The sequence below is a fragment of the Phocoena phocoena genome, chromosome 20 (genome assembly GCF_963924675.1).
Source record: "Phocoena phocoena chromosome 20, mPhoPho1.1, whole genome shotgun sequence".
In the NCBI taxonomy this organism is placed as follows: Eukaryota; Metazoa; Chordata; class Mammalia; order Artiodactyla; family Phocoenidae; genus Phocoena; species Phocoena phocoena.
The window spans coordinates 40,614,649-40,637,463 of NC_089238.1; the positions used below are offsets into that span (position 1 = coordinate 40,614,649).

General features: G+C 53.1%; 1 protein-coding gene across 1 annotated transcript in view; it reads right to left on the minus strand.

Moving 5' to 3' along the window:
• The window catches only part of ATP6V0D1 (ATPase H+ transporting V0 subunit d1), a 38,092-nt gene that overhangs the window by 12,880 nt on the left and 2,397 nt on the right, over positions 1 to 22,815 (minus strand). Inside the window, exon 2 of the mRNA XM_065898776.1 lies at positions 1,499 to 1,670. Coding sequence (XP_065754848.1) covers positions 1,499 to 1,670 — 172 coding nt within the window. The remainder of the gene's footprint in view (positions 1 to 1,498; positions 1,671 to 22,815) is intronic.

The window sequence follows — 22,815 nt, forward strand, 5'->3', positions numbered from 1 at the left end:
CATCTGCCCTCTGACCACTGGCATGGGGTCAGCCTCCTCTGGCCAGCCTAGCTAGCAAGGCCAGAACATTCACCAGGAAGCTGAAGGAGCCCTGTGCAAACAAGGTGAAGGCTGGGCTCTGGCAATAAATGCACTGCTTCCTGGTATGTCCTTCAGCTCTGGCCTTGGGGTAAAGGACACCCAGGCCCAGGCTAGGGGTTGACTGACAGATGGGCACTGCAGTATGACCCCCAATGTGGCAGCACGAGACACATGCCATCTCTGGCCTCCTGCCCAGAAGGACCATGTAAGCTGTACCCTGACGGAGGCCAGGGCAGTGTGATATGGATCCAGCCAGGACAGCAGGGAGGTCCCCCGGAAGGAGACCTGTGGCCAGGAGACAGCCTGCTTCCCAGCCTGAGCCCTTCAAGTGTCCCAGCCTGTGGTCTCAACCCAAGGATAGAGCCCTTCTGGTTGCAGCCCCTACTTGAGCGAGTAAATGGCTGCTCCTGGCTGGGGGTGGGAAGCAGGCCAAGCAGCAGGCATCCAGCCCTGTCCCTGTAAGTATAAGGGTAGGAGGTATGGCAGGTCCCATGGATCTGGGGGTCCCACCAGCAGGGAAGTGTTAAAGCTAGACAGTACCCAGAAGAGTGCCTGGAAAGGCTTCCCCACAACATACACTCACACTCCAGTAGTGCAGAGCACGCTCATGTAAGCCAGCCACCGATGTCTCTGTCCACCACCTGCACTGGGCAGCCACCTGGGCCAGGGCCAACTCTTTGTCCACCAGGCCCTGGCTCATGGCTCCTGGGCCATCCTGGCAGAAGGGGCCTCTCTACCTCCCTGTTTCCACAGGCACACCTGGTGAGCAGAGGCTGTCTCGTCCAAGTGCCCTCCCCAGCCTGTAGGTCTCAGGGTCCTTTCCTCTTCTCCAGGAGCTTAGTGGAGGCAGGGTTGCACCCAAGGATTAGACAGTAAGAACGCTGGGCAGCCAAGGGTTGTTAGCATGGGGGCCTGGGCCAGAACTGGGAAAGGCGGCCAGGTGTTCAGCACCCTCTCCGCCTCGCCCCACTTCTCCCTGAGACCCAGGGCCATGGTCAGAGACAACAGAGGAGCCTCAGCCCACACAAGGTCATAGGGCCTGAATGGTCCATCCCAAAACCGGACTCTTCAAAGCTCTACCTATCCCCCAACCCCATCATGGGCAGTGGGGGCCTGGTGAGTGTTCAGGGTGAGTGTTATAGGGTGAACGAGGGAAAGGGCTCCTGTCATTCCTGATGCCTGTTGACACCAGGGACACAGGGAAAGCAGCTTCATCCAGCACTACAGCGTGGGACACTCGGGCCTGCCCACCAGGTTCCCAGACAGCACTGAAGTGGCTGGTGACCCCATTTTATAGGTGGTGGCCTGGGCCCAGCATTGTTGAATAAGCAGCCCAGCCACCCAACCCAGGAGGACCCTGCTGACAGAGGAGCTGTCCCATCCAGTGGGGGGAAAAGGCACTATAGAGAACACTCACGTAATGAAGTCCAGGAAGCTGGCGAGCGGCTCATAGGCATGGTTCCTCATATGGCGGAACTCCACCACCATCTTCTCCTTGAGCCGGTCATCGATGACGGACACTGTCAGCGGTGATGCCTCATTGGCCAGGAAGTTGCCGTAGTCGGTGCTCTGCAGGTGCAGCTTCAGGTCTGAAACCCAAGGGTGGGGGGTGAGAGCCGGCCGTGCTGAGCCTCCCCAGGACCCCAAGTCCCTGTCCCCACCCCGACTCTGGGTCCCAGACCCTCGCCTGCAGTTGTGCCCTGCTGCTACCCTGAACTCCTGTCCCTGCCTCCACCTCCCTGTTGGCTCAGAGCCTACTCCAGGACAGTCAGGCCAAAGCCAGGACACTGGGCCCCAGAGTCCAAGTACAAGTAAAACCATTGTTCCCCCAAACGACAAGAAAACCTGGGAAACCCCAACCCAAGGTGCATTCACAACCCACAGCCTTTGAGGCTCTCCTGCATGGTAGGCTCCAGGATGGCCCTAACTTAAAGCAGAATAAGACATAGGCCCTACCCTCCAGAGCCTCAGGGTTAAAGGAGCAAGCCAACATACCCCCAGGCAGAAACAATGCATATGAAATGAAGGACATGCCCCAGGCCAAGGGTAAAGTGGAGAGGGCACCAAGATAGGACTGAAAGGACACTCCAGGCTGGGCCAGGCAAAACGCAGGGACAGGAAAATGCAAAGGAAGCAGCTAGCAGGATGGCATGAGTGAGGAGTGGCCTAAAGGGCAAATGAGCCGTGTGAGGGGGAGATGAGGCTGGGGAGAAAGACTGGCCTTGCCTGAGGAGTAGCTGGAGGCAGGCAAGCCAAGCCCACGGGCTCTCCTGAGCTCTTCAGAGCAGGAGTGAGGGGAAAGGGAGGAGAGGACAGAGCAGAAGGGCCCTGGGGAGGCAGGACAGGTGAGTCCCAGGGGAATCGTGGCAACAACCTGTCTCACAGCTCTTGCCCGTGCATCCCATCCCCCAGTCTCTTCTCCACCCAGCAGCCAGAGCGATCTTAAAACACCAGGCAGACCCCATTACTCATCTGCACATCCTCACCTCAGGCCCTTTCCCTGCCCCCTTGCTTGGAAAGTGATGAGCTCTCCTCAAATGCCCATCTTCAGAGGCTTCTCCTATAGCCCCACCACTCTGTCCCTTCATTTGTGCCATTTTTCTTTGTAACACATCACATGCCACCTGACACGGGGCACATAAACCATGATAGCAGGGACTCTGGGTCACTGCAGTATGCCAGAGCCTAGAACACAGTATGTTCTGGTGCATTTTCATGTTCAGTAAGTAACCGTGGAATAAATGGAAGACTCGATAGAGGGCTGGTGAAGACAGCAGGAGGGTTTGCTACTGGGCTTTGAAATGCGGGACACTGTGGTAGCGATGGCAGGACCAAGGACAGTGGCTGAGGAGGGACCCATGTGTGCATATGCATGCGAGTGTGGATTAAGGCCCAACAGTGGAGGCTGGCTTCTGCTGACTGAGGAATGCATGCTTTCTGTGCCCTGGAAGGTTGCCCAGAGGATGACAGGAAAGGTGACACCTGTGAACATTTCCACAAGCGCCACCCCGCTTGCCCCGGCTTAAGGCCTCCCCGTGTGTCTGTGGACCTGGAGGGCCATGCTATACTGGGCTGCTTAGAGAAGAAGGGCGAGTGGGGCACATCATCGCTCCACAGACTTAGGGGACCCCTGTGATCCCCTCCTCCTGTACCCCATCAGGAGGAGAATGCTCCCAGCCCAGAGTCAGGTGTGCCAAAGAAGAGATGGAAGAGTATATGGGAGGGAGGCGTGGAGGTAGGGAGGAATGGAGGGGTGCATGCCATCGGAGTGGCCACTTTCTACCTGCACCCGGGTGGCAGTCAGCACTCCTGTCCTCTGTGGCTCCTGGGCACTCAGAGTGGACTTGAACCTCATGAGGCCTGCAGGAGGCCTTCATCATCCGCTGCCTTTGCCATCGCTTTACCATTCACACCTTTTTTCCGGTGGCCACCCAAAAGGGGGACAGAACTGAGGGCAAGGAGGGGCAGGGAGAAGCCACCAGCCCCCTGCTCTGCCCCGTGGACCTCGCTGCCATTTTTCCCAGGAGGTGTGCACACCCCTCCATCCTCACCCCCGGCCGTCTGCTGTGAGCCCTGCCCTGGGTCCATTCTTCCCCCTCCTCACCAGTGTGGCCAAGGCCCACCTACAGCTGGAATAAGGCATGGGGTAAGAAGGTGCTTTGCTCAGTAATGCTCGAGTTGTTGCAGTATTTGATTAACCATTTGGTTGTTACAGAAAAATTCTTAACTCTAATTGAGGGATTTCGCTGTATGAGCATAAGCCTGTATTTCCACCACTAGTGATAGGTTTTACAAGCTAGCTTTTAATATCCCTGACTCTGGATAAGTGCACAAGTATTTTGTTTTGAAACATGGGTGGCTTCCCTGGTGGCGCAGTGGTTAAGAATCCGCCTGCCAATGCAGGGGACATGGGTTCAAGCCCTGGTCAGGGAAGATTCCACATGCTGGGGAGCAACTAAGCCCATGAGCCACAACTACTGAAGCCCACATGCCTAGAGCCCGTGCTCCGCAACAAGAGAAGCCACCGCAATGAGAAGCCCGTGCACCGCAACTAGAGAAAGCCCACGCGCAGCAACAAAGACCCAATGCAGCCAAAAATAAAAAATAAATAAATTTATTTAAAAAAAAAAAGAAACATGGTTTACTTGCACAAAACTGGTAAGTTTTGAGAGATAGTTAATGCCCTCGAAGTGGTTTTTGTGGGTATGAAACAAATGGTGAGAATACGAATTGGTACCTCTTATTTTCATACTGAAATTAACTCTACTTAATTTATCAAGTCATATGTCATATGCCCTGCTTTTACATCTTTTATCTATCAGTAAACATTGTGATACTTGAAAAAACTAGTGGGCAGGGAGTTATGGCCTGGGCAAAGTAGGTGCTCCAATCCCCACTAGGGGAAGCCACAGTGCGGACAGCAGCTGGAAGCCCAGGCCGGGATGTGGTATTCTCTGTCTGACGGTCTGGCGCAGCAGCTGCCAGCTCAAACCTGTCCATTTATCCATCCAGCCACTGCAGCAGCAAAGAGCCCTTCTCAGGCGGTGACAGGCCACAGCCAGGGCCTGGAAGCCAGACCAGATGCACAGGGCAAAAAGCAGGGCAAAACCCAGTCCTCTTGGCAGGGCCCCTCATGCCAGTGGTCCCACTATTCTCTGGGACAGTGAGTTTGGGCCCTGGACCCCAGCCCAGCCTCCTGATTCCTATCCTCCAAAGCAACCAGGGGCCAGGCCTCCCGACACCCCCTCGCCTGGCATCCTTGCACTTGCTGCCGGAAGGCTTCCCCAAGTGCTGTGCTACACCTCCACTACAGCTGCCCGATCTCTCCAGCCGCATGAAACCTCTGTGCCCCAGCCTCACCTGCTCCACGGGGCTGCCCTCCCTGGGCAGCCTTGCTCCCCAAGTCCCCCACCACCAAGCACCCTCTCTCTCCTCTCCAGCCCCCACCAACTCCATTCAACACCTGGCACTGATGAGGTGGGAAGCAGCACCCCAACACAAGGCGGGAACCAAGACCAACTCTAACTGGAAACAGATGGGCCCTGCTGAATACTTAACGCCATGCCAGGAGCAACCTATGTGCTGGACCCGCCAGCCATGCCCATTTCACAGACTCAAAAAAGGGAAATCAGAGGAAACATGAAACGTGTCGAGTCCCACAGGCAAGCATAGAAAGGCTGGGGATATAGATCAGACCTGGTGGATTCTCTCCATCCCCAACTCTGGTCTCCTCTCCTCCCCCACCCCTTACATTTTTGACCATTCTCCCATGGCCCTTGGCCCAGGATGGGCCTTTCAGATATGGACCCAGCTGCCCAGGCAGACTTTAGTTCCAGAAGAGCTGGCAGGTGGCAGAGAGGTAAGAGGGGCCACAGCAGGCCCCTCCACAGCCTTGGAGGCAACCTGGACACTCACTGCCCACCTGACGGGGGCCCTAGACTGTCATGGTTCACAGATAACCCCTCTGGCATCACTTGTGGTGCCAGCCATTCCTTCAGAAGGTAGTACGTGTGAATAAGAGGGGCAAAGCTGATGGGTGGATTCTCCTTTGCATGCCCCCCACCCCTGGGGCTTAGCATGGACCTTAAAGCAAACATCCCTGTGTCTTGGCTACTGCATTCTGCTGACGCTGCATCTGGGGACTTGGCTGCTGGAACACAGACGACCGGGTGGTTTCTGCTAGTGTTTGTCGAATCAGAGCAAACCCGGGAGATTCTACCGAGAATCCTGCCCAAAGCCTGAGTTTTCCTTACCAGGAAACTCATTTTTAAAAGCCCCCAGTGACGACATCAGAGGGCCATTCCAGACCACTTCCCCTGGCCAAGACCCACTTCTCCCTGTGACCCAGGGTGAGGGGACAGCCCACTAGCCAAGAAGGCAACTTGGAGGCAGGCAGGCTAGCCGATCCTTTGGCTCAGACCACACAGGGCTTCTGAACCAGCTCTGACTCTGTTCAAGAAACCTGGCGGCCAGGCCCAGTGGCTGGCAGCCCCAAGCCCTTTACACAGTCCTCAGGGCTGGGACAGGCCCATTAGAAACCAGCCCCCTCCCCTCCAGCTTCCTGCTCTCTCCGAGGGATGTGGAGGAGGTGTGACTGGGGGTGGGATCAGAGCATAGGAGAAGAGGCCTGGAACTTGTTGAGAGCTTTGTGGGAGACTCGGCCACCCAGCCCTGGCCCAGCCCCCGAGGGCAGACGAGGACGCCAGGGGCTCTGGGAAGGCAGAGGCTAATTCTGCTCTGTGTTCTGAAGCCTGAAAGCCTCGGTGACAGCCCCTGAGAGCCCCAGACGTGCCTGGGCTGAGGTGTGAGCAGTGTTCTGGTTAGCACAGACGTGGGGGACTGCTCTGGTCTACCCACAAGCCCAGCTGTCTACCCCAAATCCTCCCATCCGTGGCCCGGCATCAGGAATGTCTGGCCAGTCTGGGATCTCTCACAGCAAAAGACTTCCTCAGAGGCTGAGTTCTCATGTCCAAAAAGATGCTGCTGCTGTCAGGAAGTTCTCTCTGCAGTACAACCTAAAGCCCTCCTCAGAGGAAGCCAATCAGCTCAGTTTCCCGTGGCCTGCAGCCTCCCCTGAGGGCCTTGGGCCAGCTCCTCAGGGCCCCTCAACCCCACCCAGGACCCTCCCAGACCTCCTCTGCTTCCCAGTGTTGCCTGTCCCAATGTTCTGGTGACTATCCCCCCAACTTCACTTCCCGGGGCCGCTCAGGTGTCCTCACCGCCACGGTGCCCTTTTGCTGGTCTCCTGCCCCCCATCTTGGCTCCCAGCTCCCAAGTCCACTCTCCATACCATCACCAGAGTGCTGTTTTCCAACTCCAACGTGTCGCTGTCACCTTTACCCAGCAGCCCCCGCGGCCCCAGAGCCTGGCCTCCTCTCCCCAGCCTGTGAGGCCCCACACCCTCAGCCCTAGCACAGCCTCAGCCTTAGCCCTTGACTCTCTGCTCTACCGGTGCTATTCTCTGGTTAGGGTGACCTGCCTGTGATCTCTGGCACAAGCAAGTGCTCCAGGCAAGTCCACAGGGCGCCCGCGAGAGAAGCCCTTGAAGTCCAGGAAACAGGGCTGCTTCCTCAGGCCCAGCCAGAGAGGCTGGTTTGGGAGGGCACACCCCAGCCTGGCAAGTGAGAGCCCTGCCCTCCCTCCTCCACAGGGCACCCCTGTCCACCTTGAGACTGCCTGTGTCAAAGACCATTGCCCTGCTCCAGCAGGATCCAGCGGAGCTCTTTGAAGGCGCCTGGGCAGGTTGTAGCCCAACACCCACCTAGCATGACTGTTCCTCCCAGGGCCATGCCAGACTCAAGGAGGCCCCATAGCTGCCACCTGTCCCTCCACTGCCTGCCAACCCCCAACCCAGGTCTTCTGGGCCAGGACCCCTCACCAGCAGAGCCCAGGCCCCAGCTAGCACCTCTGATTACCACTCTTGCCCCTGATTAGCAGGAGGGCATGAGGACCCCTAGCCTGTCCAATACTCTCTGCTCTCTGAGGGACCAAGTGTGGGCTTGGCAGCCAGCTCCAGCCAGACCTTGAGAGGCGGCAGCTGGGCAGTCCTGCCTCCCATCCACTTCCTGAAACCTTTCCCAGATCCTGCCAGCCCTGAAAGTGATCTTTCAGCCCCACCAGGGCTCCCAGGGGCAGGCAGCACACGGCGTCTCCAGTCCCCAAGCCTCTGCAGCAAAGGCCCCAGGGAGGGAGGGAGGGAGGGCAGGCCAGGGGTTGGTCTCACGCTGCCCCAGGGGCCCAGCAGGCACAGAGGCAGCCCTGGCACAGTACACTAGGCGGGGCGGCCCCCTGCTTTAGACTCACCCACGGCCTCATGGCCCACGGAGGGGCCTTGCTGGCCAGCTGGCCACGGCACAGTGTGAGAGGACAGTGTGTTCCCAGACTTCACTTCTGCTTTTCCAGAGGTCACTCAACGATGCTCTCCTGGGGAGCTCAGGGGTTTTCAGGAATTGAGGCCCGCTGAGTGAAACCAGATGTGCAAATATGCTCCCTAGAGCCTAGCGTGCCCATCCTGCCACTCCCTGCAAGGGTGGTAGAGCCCTGGAGCCTGTTCTACCACTTTGCTGGGCCCAAGTGAAGGGACTGCTTTGAAGGGACTGGACCTGGGCTCTACCTCCAGTGCTCGTTCTGCCCTAAGGGCTCTCTAATGCTGCAACTTCCAGGGGCTCAAAGCAGGGAAAACTCAGACAAATGGACAGATGTGGACAGACAGCCAGGCTGGTGGCCCAATGGAGCCATAACCACCCCCCCCTCAGCAAATGGACTGTGTTTGAGTCTCCTCCCCAGGCTCTGGGGGTGGGGGAGACCTCTTATTCATCTCAGCTCCAAAGCAGATGTGTGCACTGGTTGGCTGGCTCTGCAGGGTCAGAGCGCCACATCTGGAACTCCCAGCGTGGGAGCCACAGCATGGAAACCATTAACCCTGGGTTCACCTGGGGGCTGCAGCACAGACTAAGCATCCTCCTCATCCCCAGGCCTCTACCAGGCCCATCACAGGCTCTCTGTAGACCTCATGTAACTGACTAGCCCTGGGTTCCAACTCTTCCTATCAAATACCAGCTCTTCCTCCCCTCCCTCAGGTGTCGCCTGGCATTCCCCATCCAGAGCCTTGGGATTGCCCCCACCCCAAACTGACGTGTCCATGGCCTCTTGCTAGCCCAGGACAATGTCCATGCACAGCCACAGCCCCTCTCTGAAGCCCCACTTTGCCAGGTCACTGGTTTCAGGACATAGCTCCTTAGGTGGTTTAGTGGGACAAGGGAGAGGGACCCTGGGCTTTGGGACCACAGTGACCTGAGTTCACATCTTGTCCCACAGCTTGGCCCTGAGCAGCAGGTGGAATCTCTGGACCCAGGCTCCTGGCCAGTCACCTGGTGAAAGGCCCTGCAGTGCCAGCCTCCGAGGGTAGACACTGAACAGAGACAGTGTTATACAGAGAAAACTGAGCATGGCACGGCACACCCAGAGCTCCACAGAGAGGATCCCACCCAGAGCTCCCCAACGGAGAGGCTCAGTCCCAGTCAGGTGGTCTGTGTTCTGACTCCAGTCTGTTGCTCAGGCCGTCCCACTCAGCGCTCCACAGTGTGCCCCTGCCCTTCCTTCCCATGGTCCCGACCCTTCCCCAGGGCTCTGGTGTGTCCTCTCCCCAGGGGACCTTGTGCAGCACGGGCACGCACACGCACAGGCCACACTCTGCTATCTCCTGGGGAAGGATGAACAAAGTGGGCTCAAAATCTGGGACTCCCATGTCTCACCTCACCTATGAGCAGGATCATACAGAGCTTTGGGCAGCCCGACCCCAAGGACCCGGACAGAGGCTAGGACCCAACTCCGCACCACCCACCACATGGTGAGCTATTGCCCTGCCGTCCTCGGGAGCAGGTGCAGCCAAGGGCAGCCGTTGCTCCATGGGAAGCCCCCGGGCTGGCGGGCCAGCAGTCTCGGGAAGAACCTGGAGGCTACTGCTGGCACGGCCACATGCAAGTTACTGGGTTTCAGCTGGCATGAGGCAGAGATCCTGCAGGAAAAGGACAGCGAGTTCTCCTTCCTAGGTCCCTAGGCTGGCATTTTGTTTCATACTGGAGGCCTTTCAGTGAGGTATGGCATTTGCAGAAGGGGGATGGGGCTGATTTGTAGAAGTGGCCCGGATGACACCACCCACCAGCATATCAGAATCAGAGATTTGATTAGCGGGAGTGTCACTCCCCTTGTCTAGGAGGCAGCAGGATGTGTGCTGTCTAGGTGGCAGCAAGGTTCACCACCCTTCTCCTTGCTCCGAGACAGGTGGCAGGTGGTGACAGAAGCACATGTAATTACCCTCAGGAACACCTCGTCCCTGCAGCTGGGAGAATGAAAGCATCACTCACAGCCCATGAGGAAGTCAACCCACCCGACAGTCAGGAGGGTGCCAGGCAGGTGACAGTCCCACGTGCCAAAGGGAGGGGCAGAACTGGTTACTGCTGCACCCAGGGCAAGTTCCAAGAAGCTCTCCTCTGACTGAGTGGAGATCCGCCTGGATAGCCCCTCATCAGGACGTCCGCACCCAGGGCCCCATGGAACTGGCATGTCCCAGGAGACACAGGGCTTGCAGGGCAGCTTCCCTTGTTGCCCTCCACAGCCCAGGCTGAGAATCAAGTGAGCCAGCCTCGCCCTGGGAGGCAGGGCCCACACCTCTGCTGCTGCCCTGTACTTTGACCCTGAACAAGCTCTTTCTTCTCCAGGCTTACCACCATAGTTACAGTGCAGGCAGGTTGGAGTGGATCTGGGGCTGCGAGCGAAGAGCTTCTTTTCACTTTCCCAAAGATGTATGTTTGCCTGGGTGTTGAACGAGAAGAGGTAAAGTGGCCCTGCGTGGCCAGGCGCCAGGCAGCCCGGGAAAGGCCAGCTGTGGCAGGGAGCTTCTCAAAAGGTGGCTCATGCCCATGTCTGGCTCCTGGGTCCACTGGCCCACACCGCCTGAGCAATCCTCTCTGCCCTTGATGCTTGGCTTCTGTTCTACATGCATAGTCCTTTGGAGGAAGGACCCTAAGAAAAGATGGAGCTCACTTCAACTAGAGGAAAGCAGTTTTAGGGTCGCAGGGGCTGCTGTTCCTGTGAAATTAAGCCAGGTCAGGCTGGATCCTGGCTGGAGCATCAGGCCAGCTCCACGGTACCTAGAGTCCAAGCTATGGAAGTACTCATTGTGCTCAGACCTAGGCCCTATGGATGAGCTCTCAGGATCAGGCCTCATTTGGGGCTGCGAGCCATGCTGTTCTCAGCACGAAGCCTCCTTCCCTGCAGCTCACAGAAACAAGACCAAGCAACCCGGGCCAGGAGCAGAGTTAAGCCATTCCATACTCATGCCCAGCAGACCCAAGAGGCCTGGGCCAGGCAGGAAGTGGCAGGAACAGTAGCATCCAAGCTGGTCCTGTCCAGGACCCCTGACCCCCTCACCGCCCCCCCCCCCCCCCGCTCAAGGGGCTGACAGGAAACACGCAGGGGAAGCAGTAACACACCAGATTGAGTCTGATCAGCACTCAGGCTGGCCCTGGGAGAGAGGTGGTCGCCTGCTCTGGGAATCTCATAGCACTCCACTTTCCCCAGGCCTTGCCACACGGCATCTCGCTTGGAGTTTAAAGTGTTGAAGGTGGGGGAAATGGGTGAGCTACAACCCATGACTGGCATCCTTGGGCCCTGTGTGCCAGGTCATGGGTCGCAGCTCACCTGTATTCCTCGACTCCCAACCCTTAATTCCCATGCTAGATACCATGTGGCAAGCCCTGGGGGAATGGCAAGGGCCCCAGAATCAGGGTCTCTTTCACCTGACCACCCCTTCCCGAGTTGGGGGCCGGGCACAAAGAGGCATAGTCCAGGCAGCCTTCAGTGAACAAATGAAGGAAAGCATCAAAAAATGTAGAATGACTGGACAGGAGAAGCAAGACGGTTGTCAGGAGACCATAAGCAAGGCCTCGGGCCTCACCAGGACCCAATTTCCCAGGTAAAATAAGAGGGTTATATAAGGTTACTTCCAGGGGTCTGGCCAACTCTGACACTCTCTACCCTGACCAGGCCTGGATCTCACTGACTCTGTGCGACCTCAGCCCCTGAGGGCCACGCAGGGGCTCAGGGTGAGGCCAGAGGCCTGGGTATCCAGGAAGCAGCCCTGGCAGAGCTCACAGCAGGTGCCGGGGAGACCCGGGTCTGTGGAGCAGTGTGGCAAGCAGGAAAAGCTGAGTTGCAGCAGCAAAGACACCACAGATGACTCCTTGGAGGGGAAAGCCCCATCCTCCAGCCAAACACGAAGCCTCAGCTGAGGTCAAAGCCTGAAAATCATTGCCTGAGTAGCCAAGGGGGGACAAGGTCTGGCCCAGGGCCAGGCCAGAGTTGGCCAGGAAAGCAGTGCCCGGCACCCAGTCAGGGCTGTTCCTCCACACATCCCTTTCCCCACCACAGGTCTGCCTGCCACCCCTCAGGACCACCCACACACACGGGGGACACACACGGGGGCAGCCCCACCCCAGCCCCTTGAGCTGCAGGGTGCTGAGTGCAGATGGGCAGAACAGGTGTCAGGCCCAGCCTACTAAATGGCCCTTCAGGGCCTTGATTTTCCTGCCTCTAAAAGAAGAAGAAGGCCAATATTCCCACACAGGCTAGTTTTTTTTAATTTTTTTTTAATCAACTAAGGAGTCAGTGTTGGATGAGGCAGAAGCCAGGGAGGCCAATGGAAAGACCCTTCCAAATTGGGGTGCAAGGTGGAGAGCTGTCAATTACCTGATAACATGACTGTATGTACCTATACTCTAGAGAGTCTGCGGTGCCTGATTTGGGCCTCTTCCAGAGTCATCCTACACACATGTACCTGTATGTGCCACATGCACCCCTACATGTTCCCAAAGTGCTGAAGAAGGCTGGAGGAGAGGAGTCTGTCCTGAGGATGAATTTTCTGTCTCCTGGAGGGACCAGAGTAGCAGGACCAAAGTGGAGGCCACCTGGGGAAGGATGGTGCTTCTGGGAGCCTAGGAAGCGTGGCCCTGACTCCTGGGCAGCTTCAAGCTCCTACTTGGAGCTACCAAGACCCTTGGTTCATAGCTAGCACACTGTGCTGAAGCTGAAGCTGAAGCTGCCACTCCGACTCTGAGGACTGCCAGCACGACCCACGTGGAAGTAAACAAGGACAGCTTGGTGGTCAAGGCTGGAGCAGTCTGCACTGGGCACAAGGTGGACAGCATCAGGGAATTCTCCCTGGCCTTCCCCTTCCTAACCCAGGAAGCTGGGGCACAGGGAGGTGAGGGTGGGAAGAGATGGACAGACAGGAGACACTGAGCCCTACTTAATCTGGGAAGGCCCACTGGGGCTTGGGTGAGGGAAGTAGGGCCCGGGGCAGAGTCCCAAGGGACAGCGGCTAAAAGCAGGTGCTGCACAGAGAAGCAGAGGAGACACACCAGTGGATCCGGCCACACCCCCTTCCCTGGCTCTCAAGCAGCGGAATGGTCCTGTTCCACCACCTTGTGGCCAAAGGGAGGATGGCACTGTCAACAGCCAGAGGCTCTGCTCTGGCTCCACGCGATTTAATAACAGCCTCAGACTCCTGGTCTGCATCTCCCCCAGCCGTTGATCCCTGAGGGAATAGGCTGCAGGCACCTGCAGAGCTATGGAGAAATGTGTCACAAAGAACAAGAATAGGACTGAGGTGGACGTGAGTCGGGAAAGCCAGAATGGAGACAAGGCGAGCATGAGTCTGATCATGAGGGACTGGTCTGTCTTGCATCAGTGAAGCAAGGGGCCTTCTGAGGGGCAAAACTGAAGAGGTTACAGAGGAAGCCTGGTCATCCTCAGCTCTCTCCACCCTTGTCCTCCAATTCAGCCAGACGCTTCCAAATCTCCAAATCCCTTTATCCAGCTCTCTACCCGCTGTCTCTAATGTTTAATGCTATAACAACAACAACAAAAAGTGCTTAATAACCCAGAAACAGGACAATCTACAACATGGTGCACCCCTCCAGGACGGGGGCCTCAGCTTCCCCTCTCCCACAGCCCACACTCTGGCCCCCTGCCAGTACCAATAAAGACCTGCTGCTCATCCAATCATACAAATATCTATTGAGCATTCACTCTGGCTAGGCATGTACTGTTGAGTCCTAACAACTGCAAGTGATTTCTGTTTCATTTTACAGGTGGGCAAACTAGCTTCAAGGCATTAAATCACATGCATAGTGTCACACAGTTGGCCAGAAAGGGAGCCACGGTCTGCCTGATGCCTGGCCTCACACACAACTCAAGAAAGGTCCTGGTGACCCAGAGAGGCCCTAGGGTCCTGACTCTGAGCAGGCAGAGGTGATTTATAAGACAGACCATTGCATCACATCCTCACACCTGTTCATTCTTAATGCTGACCCTTCCAACAAGCTGGAGGGCATCTAACAGCTGAACCCAAAGCACAACAACAGCTACAAGTAAGAAAAGGTTCTAGGGTGCTGTAGCAGGCGCTCTGACCACAGGGGGCCAGGGACAAACTACTGGAGGCAGACCTGGGCCCTCAGGGACAGTGGTTTGGTGTCATCTCGTTTCAAGTCTAACAGCCCTAATTCGGGAGAAAGTCTGCTATGTTTATTTAGTGTGTGCCACTGTGAAAGCAAGAAAGTGAGACTAATACATTCCAGAATGGGTTTATGCAAAATGTTCAAAATTTGGATCTTTCCCTCTCTTCCATCCAGAAACCCTGGTCACCCAGAAAGCCTCATCTTCAAGGGTCCTGGATGACTGACATTTGCCTGTGCTGAGGTCACCTCAAAAGGTCCTAAGCACAGGTTCAGACACTGGCTCCACCTCAGAAACCAGGCCCAAGAAATCAGGGAGTAAATCCGAGGACAAATGTGTTAACACCCACCAGAGCAAGTTCTGACATGAACTCTGGGGCAGGGCTTATGAAACGGGGGTTATCAGTTCCTGTGGGGACTATCTTGACCATAAACAGCTTCCCAGATAAAACCAGGCTAAAGTATATACTAGCGCAGGATGTAATCAGTGAAGGGAAAGCAAGAAGTAGCGATGGGGAAGTGGCGACAAGGGAAAGAGAGAAAAATAGGCAGGTGAGAGGTGAGCTGCACGTGGACAGGGGCTTTGGGGCTCTAGTCTGAGTGACATGAAGTATCTGGCCCTGGCCCTCATGCATCCCCTGGACACTGAGTCTTCTGGTGTAAAGAGAAGGGGCTTGATGGGGGCTCCCTAAGGCTCAGACCAACCCTACAATGCTGTGAACGAAAATCTGGAAGAACACTCCAGGGTCACCAGCAGGGGTCTTGGCTTGGATGGCGGATGGGTGTAAGTACCTTCTCTTTGCTCGCCTGTATGTTCAAATTTCCTTTATTTTACATATCTTTAGCGGATGTTTTAAATTATAAAACATTTGTTCACTATGACACATTTGAACAATGGAAGGTACATAAAATTTAAAACTGACATATTCCCCCTCCCAGCCTTTCCAATCCCTCTCTGCAGAGGCTGCCACTCTAGACTTGTTGCCTATGCTTCCAAACACGTTTCCATGTGCACATTACCTGGCATTCTACTAAAATGGGACTATATTACATGCAACACTTTGCAATTTCTCACCTAGCGAGATGTTTCTAAATCAGTCTTCATGGAACATCACACTTTTGAGCACTGGAATAGTATTCCACTGTAAGCACAGACCATGATTTATTTAACCAAAGCCATCAACGGCCACTCCGCTGGTTCTAACAGGGCTGGTGTGAACACCTCTGTATGTGCCATCCTGTGCTAATTTAGGGGATACGATCCTGTAACTGGGTATATAGGGCCACACAGCACATATACATGCAATGTTTAAACAAGGCAGTAAAAACTTGTCCCCCAAGGATCTACACCAAGTCACCCTTCCACCAACTCTATTTTTGGAATTTTTTTTCAAGTTATGTTTAGTTAAAAAGGAGACCAAAAAAGAAAAGAAACCACCATGCCCAGTCATGCAGGAGGCACGGCAGGGATCTGGAGGGGAATCCCTGGCTGTGGCTCTCCCTGCTCTGCTCGCCAAATTAGGCTCCACGCCAGGTATCCTCCTCAGGCCACGCTTATGTCCACTTGGCCCGCCATTAAGGCTGCTCTCCAGCCTCCTGGCAGGACTTGTGGGCAGGACCAGGCTTCCAAGGGAGGCTTGCCCTGGTTGCAAGCCAACAGACGGCCGGGCGTGGGCTGAGCTGCCGGCCGCCAATGTGCTGATGACTTCCAGATTGGTATCTTTAGTGCTACTTCCCCTGAGCTCCAGATCCACACAGCCACCTCCCTCAGACGCTCTGACTCAGCACTTCTGAGATAGAACACCTCCTCCTCCACCACCCTGTCCATGCCCCAAACCTTCTCCTCCTCCAGTGGTCCCCATCTCAGAAGCAGTTCCAGCACCCACCCAGACATTTGACTTCTAACTAACTTCTAACCCCTCTCACCACCATACCTAAGGCAGACTGGCCCAATCTTATCAGTCTCATGCCCTAAGCTGGTCTCTGACCCAGTCCCTCTTCTGCCCACGTGCCACTCCTGCCCCAGTTGAGCCCCATTCTCTCACCCAGAGAGCTGGAATAGCACCTGCTTCTAGCCTGGCTCCTCCTAAACCCAACCTCCTGAGCCCCACATCAAGTTTCACATCACACCACCAACACTCGTCCCCTTCACAATTCCCCCCTCCTTCATCTACTGACAGATCAAATCCAAGCTGACTCATGGCAGCAAGACCTCCCTCCTGCCTACCCCTCGCCTCCACCCCTGCTCTGGGGCCTCATCCTCTTGCAGCAGCAGCCAGCTGGAGAGGAACAGTCAAGTCACCACCAGCGATCCATGCCAGCTCATCAATCATTGGGTGCTGGGGGCAGGGGGGAGATGCCTCTTCACACAGCAATGCCACTGCCTGGGGCAGTCGGGACAACATGGGCCATCAGACACTGAGGGGAAAACATCAGGTGTGTGTGGGCCCAGGCTCTCACAGCTCAGAGACTCATGTAGTTGTTCCCTTCGGTCCAAGTGCAAACCCTCTCCACGTGTACACCCTTCCCCCAACGCCTCCCAAGCTCCTCTCTCGTGTTTGTGGTCACTGGATTGTTAGAACCCTGTTCTCTCTTCCTCTGGATCACATCTGACTCTGAGGAATTCTGTACCAAGCTAAGCTTGTCTTGCTGTCTAAGCCGTGGTCACGCAGTTTCACCAAATCGATATATTCTCCTCTGACAAACAGAATGGAACAAAGTGTTTCCAGGCAAGAACATAAACTCTTAAGCAAGACATTTCCCACACACAGACCTTGACCTAACTGAAGAATCTCTCTCTCTCTCTCTTTTTAAACACAACTCTCAGCTCTCCTAAGCTATGTATCTTTCCAAGGCACCCAAGGCCTTCAATGAACCAGCCCAATGCGCCTATCCGCCCTCAGCCCTGCACACCCGACACATGCTCTACTCTCTCTTCCCAGTTCCCAAAGTTCTCCTGATATTCTATGCAGTTTCACGTTTCTGAGACTGCTAATGCCATTCCTTCTTCCCCACTCCTTGACCTGGCTAATTTTTTGTGTGTGACAACTTCACTGAGATATAATGCATGTATCATACAATTTTCCCATTTAAAATGTACAATTCAATGGTTTTTAGTATATTCAGAGTTGTGCAACCATCACCACAATTTTAGAACATTTTCATTACCCCAAAAAGAAGCCCTGTACCCTTTAACTGCTACTCCTCACATGCTCCCACTGCCCCAAAGTGTACCACATGCCTACTGGACATTCAATGCTGTTTTGATGTCCACCAGTCTGTCCATTAGGCACACCTGCACCCAAGCAAGGCCTGTGTGACATTGTTTTCATTACCCACTCGAGGCCCAGCATGGTGCCTGCCTCCCAGGAGTGACAGGAAGGAATGACCACAGTGGGAGCAGCTGGCTTCCCTGACTGCTCTCTCGGCTCCAGGCCCTGTGCTTACACGTCACTAACATTTCAGAGTGATCCTATTAATACTCTCATTGTGGGTTTCCCTGGTGGCATAGTGGTTGAGAATCCGCCTACCAATGCAGGGGACACAGGTTCGAGCCCTGGTCCGGGAGGATCCCACATGCCGCGGAGCAACAAAGCCCTCACGCCACAACTACTGAGCCTGTGCTCTAGAGCCCGAGAGCCACAACTACTGAAGCCTGTGCGTCTAGAGCCCGTGCTCCGCAACAAGAGAAGCCCCCACAATAAGAAGCCCGTGCACCTCAATGAAGAGTAGCCCCGCTCACTGCAACTAGAGAAAGCCCGCATGCAGCAATGAAGATCCAATGCAGCCATAAATTAATTAATTAATTAATTTAAAAAATACTCTTGGGGCTTCCCTGGTGGCGCAGTGGTTGAGAGTCCGCCTGCCGATGCAGGGGACACGGGTTCGTGACCCGGTCCGGAAAGTTCCCACATGCCACGGAGCAGCTGGGCCCATGAGCCATGGCCACTGAGCCTGCACGTCCAGAGCCTGTGCTCCGCAATGGGAGAGGCCACAACAGTGAGAGGCCCGCGTACCGCAAAATAAAAAAACGACAAAAAAACTCTCATTATGCAGCTGAGGATAAACCACTTGCCCAGGGTCACAAAGCTAGTAACAGGCTGAGCAGGGATTCATCAGTGAGTTGAGTTCATTGGTAAGCTCTGCTCTGTCTGTATGTTGTCTCTGCCCAACCACTCCATGCACTGCTGTCAGCTTCTAGCCCTGCTCTCCTCTGTACTCATTAAGGTCACCAATGACCTCTGAATGGCAAAACCAAATGAAGAACTGTCTGACTTTATTTCAATCTCTTGGTCATGTTTGTCAGTCACCACCCACTTCTTTTTCTCTCTTGGGGCTACCAACCTCTCAGGGGATGCCTTTGCTCTTTCTGGCAGGACCATCTTTTGCCCTATCCTTGCTTAACGGAAGCCCTATGCGGGGAGGGTCTCATCTAGGGCCTCTACTCTTTTGATTCTATGCTCTCTCTTGGGGTCAGTGGCCACACTTCTACCCTGATTCCCCAAGCTCAGACCTCACACCTGAGCAGCAAAAGTAGTCTCCACATCTTCACTCAGATGGCTCACAGATCCCTCAATTCCATCTTCTCACTCTTTCTCCAACCTGTTCCTTCCACAGTCCACTATCATTTCACTTGCCACCTACACAGTTGCCTAAGCCAGAGAGGAGACATCAGCCTTGACTCTTCCTTCTTCCTCAGCCTCCTTATCCAACCCTCAAATCCTATCAACTCCTCTTCCTATAATCCCCCCACCCCCACCCCACAATGCTCCCTACCAATGCCTGAAGACAGGCTGCCATCATCTTCTCTGCCCTGGATTACTTATAAGATTCTGCAGACTGTTCTTCCCACCTTCAGTGTGGCCCCGACCCCCAAAACACTTTTCAAACTGCAGGTACATTCTGAAGTACAAGTCCAGTAGTTTTACCCTCCCATCCCCTGCATTCAGGACAAAGCCCTTCTTGTGGTTTTTGCAATCCTTCAAAGCTGATCTCTTTCCAGCCACATTCCTGGCCATACTATAATTAGTGCTGAATAACTAACTGTGCCACTAACAGCTAATTAGTGCCACTCCTGGAGACACCATCTATGTTTGTATCTGCAGTTTGATGTGACTGGTGATTTGGCCAAGGCCAGCCAGGAGTCTCACTTTCCTCTTCCTATATGAGACTGTGTCTTGTGAAATAATGTTGAAATGCAGAAGGAAATGTTGTAATGAACAAAAGACAAGTGACTCAGAACAGAGAGGGATACAGTGTTCTGAAAGACAATCAGCATATCACACATGTGAGCTCTTCAATCATAGTCCCTGAGCATCTAACTCACTGGCTGAGGAAAACAATCACTCGGGACCACCTAACTCACATGGAAGTTGAGAAGATCACAGGGTTCCTCCTTCTGAATGCTAAGCATATTTCTTTACAACAGGAAGGATATGTACTGAATGGTCCAAGTGTCAGGGGGAGCGCCCATTCCAAATTAGGAACTGGCATTGGTACCCATCAGCTGAGTTACAGCTGCATAATCCAGCAAGCCATAGGCTTCTCTGTATTTTCCAAGTTTCTAAGTAAGAAGGGAGCTAATTCATAGAAAAATCCTAGAAATAATGACCAACTCAGCAACAGTGAGAAACCCCTGGACTCAGATTTTGGTCTCTAAATATCATTTTCCTATAAAAAGAATCAGGTCCCCTAAGAGAAATGATGACTCTAGGTCTGGGTCAACAAATGTACAAGATAACATTAGAATATATTGTCATCTCAGTAGTAAGGAAGGCTACAGGGTTATGTCAAAAAACTTACACAACAGACAGCCTATTGTATAAGCTCCCACTGGCCAAAGGACAATTTGAGCACTGATAAAGTTAAAAGACTGAAGCACAACAAATGTATTAAAATCCATAAGTGTGTTATGATACTAAACAAACAAAAAGAAGAACAAACAAACCTCATGAGTCATCTTTGGAGGATGTTGGAAAACCAACTCATAATTTTGGAAGCTAGTAAATATGGGAAAGAATTAAGCATTTATCCTGCCTCTCCTATACAGACTGTATTTCAGGGTAACCAAGTAGTTGATTACTGGCAATTTCCAGGTATAGAAGTATTCAAGCTAGCAATTGCAGAAGGAAACATAAAATTAAAATATCACCATTTTGCAACCCCTAATGAAATAATGGTTCTAGGCAATAAATGTCAATGGTTCCTATGTCATAAAAAGGGAAACAACTAAAGAGAAACAACTCTCAATAGAAGCACAAATGTCATCTATTAAATATTGTTTAAAAAAAAATAGAACCAGAATCTAATTAGGTCTTTAGATCTAACTATCAATTTACAGGAAAAACAAGGGACAGAGGAACACGTTAAACTATACAGCAGGGATATAATCAGCAAAGTTGAGATGGAAGGAAAATCTATAAATTAAAAGACCCAGCTTCTTCAGTAAATAAAAGGAAAAGTGAGACAGAAAACCTATATACTAAAAGACTTCTGATAGCATCAATCAATTGAAATATATGGATCATAATTGGACCCCACTTGAAACAAATTGTATTAAAAAATCGTTTGAGACAATCAGACAAATCTAAACACGAAATGGATATTTGATGACATCAAAAACTATTGTTTCTTTTAAAGGAGGACTAATCGGATTGTGGTTGTTAAAAAAAAATAAATCATTATCTTTTTTAGAAACACCAAAATATTTACAGCTGAAATGATATGCTGTCTGGGATTTACTTCAAAATAATTTGAGAATGGGGGGATAAATGCAGCTATTACTGAAACAAGATTGGTAACAACAAATTTGATCACTGTTGTAATTAGGTGATTATTACTTATAGGTTCGTTATACTATTCCCTCTAATTTGTATATGTTTAATGATTTCCATAATAAATAGTTTTAAAGAGAAAAGAGGAAATGGGAAATTCTGCAGGGCAGGGCCAGAGTCTCACTCATACCTGTATTCCCAGCAGCCAGTCAGACAAATTAATAGCAATGCTTTTAGGCTGAAGCCAAGGTCAAAGCTAAGGGTTCAAGCTCAGAACTATGGTAATACCTGAAATACCTGCCTGGCTCTCTTATGAGGCACAGAAGCTGGCACACAGTAGGCCTTCAGGAAGCGTTTTTTGAATGAGCAAACGAAGACTTGAACATCAAATTAGCACGACATATGTTCCTCATGATCTGAAATACATTCACTTAGTCACATCTGACCACCTCAAATTCGGCAGGCCTCTGTGGAAGGTGGTGCCCCTGCCACCACTCTCTCTGCCTCCACACCCAGTGCTGAGGGGCCAGGGGCTTCCTCCCCTGGACTCAGCCTGATGTTTTTAAACCAAGGGTCTGGGTTCCGAGCAGATTTGTGCTCTTGTCCCCCGCACCCTACCACCCAGGACTCCTTTTGGTCCCTCTGATTGGCCCAACTATTTCTCCTTGTTATGCTGGTCGCTCTGCCCGAAATGTCCCCCACCCCACTCCACCCCATCCCTGGCCTAGCTCTCTGCACAGCTGGCTCCTCATTGCCCACACCTCAGCTCGAATATCCTTCCTCAGCAGGGCCTGAACCAGCCACACTCTCTACAGAAAGTTCCCCTCTGATTCTCTATCATTTCTCCACTGTCCGTTTCACAGGTAACACCCTTAATATGCAATTGTATATTTCCTTTGCTTTAAAATAACAATAACTGCAGCTAGCACACTGACTCAGTACTTACCATGTGCCAAGTTCATGCTAAGTGTTTTACAGGGATTATCTTGTTTAGCTTTCACAACCACCCCATCAGTAAAGATACGTATCATTTTATTTATTATTATTTCCATTTTACGGATGATGAAACTCAGGACAGAGCAGTTACATGGCCACAGAAACGTGCAGTAGTAAGCCCACATTTGTAACCGCTATGCTACACTGATCTCTTAATGTCTTCTGGCCCCACTGACCTCCACCCCCAGACTATGAGGGTCAAGGGGAACATCATTCAACAAAGTACCTCAGACCCTACTGCTGTGCCTGGCATAAAAGAGTTGCTTTACAAGTATATGTGGAATGAATGAAAACATTCAAAGTAATCCTGTATGATTTCTCTTTGTGTATCTCTGACCCACCTCCTCTTCCCCACAAGTTCCTAGCACAGGACCCAACTTCTAGAAGGTACTCAACACATCCAAAACACTCAGAGCTGAAAAGAGCTTTTGTGACCACCTAGCTCTGTCCCCTCAGTTCACCAAGAGCTAGGACCTTCTCCTACCTCTGAGAAGAGACAATCAAGCAAGATGGACAATGGAGGATACATGGACTTCAGCGGTCCTAAGAGGCTGAGTTCTAGCAAAAGAGGTCAGTAGCAGATGCCCTGATGGAGTAGAAGCCAAGAAGGAAGGCTACGGTGTGGTGGAGCGTCTCATATGTACTTCCTGTACCTTGCAGAACAAATAAACACCCTCCACCCAATGTCCTGAGCCTTCTGGAAACTGTTCCACTTCTAAAACATGTTCTTTGGAAACCTCATCATCTCAGGACACACCTACAGATTTCATAGGGACCACAGGCTTCCTTGGTCTCTCCTTCCCACCTCCCTCCCCTCTCCCCCCCACCCTTTCCCTTTTCCCTGGAGATAAGGAAGCAAAAACACCCAGCAACAAAGGGCTGGAGGTCAGGCCGCTGGGGTGACCTTCAGGAGCAGAGAAGGCCTTTCTGTAGAGGACAAGTGGAGTTTC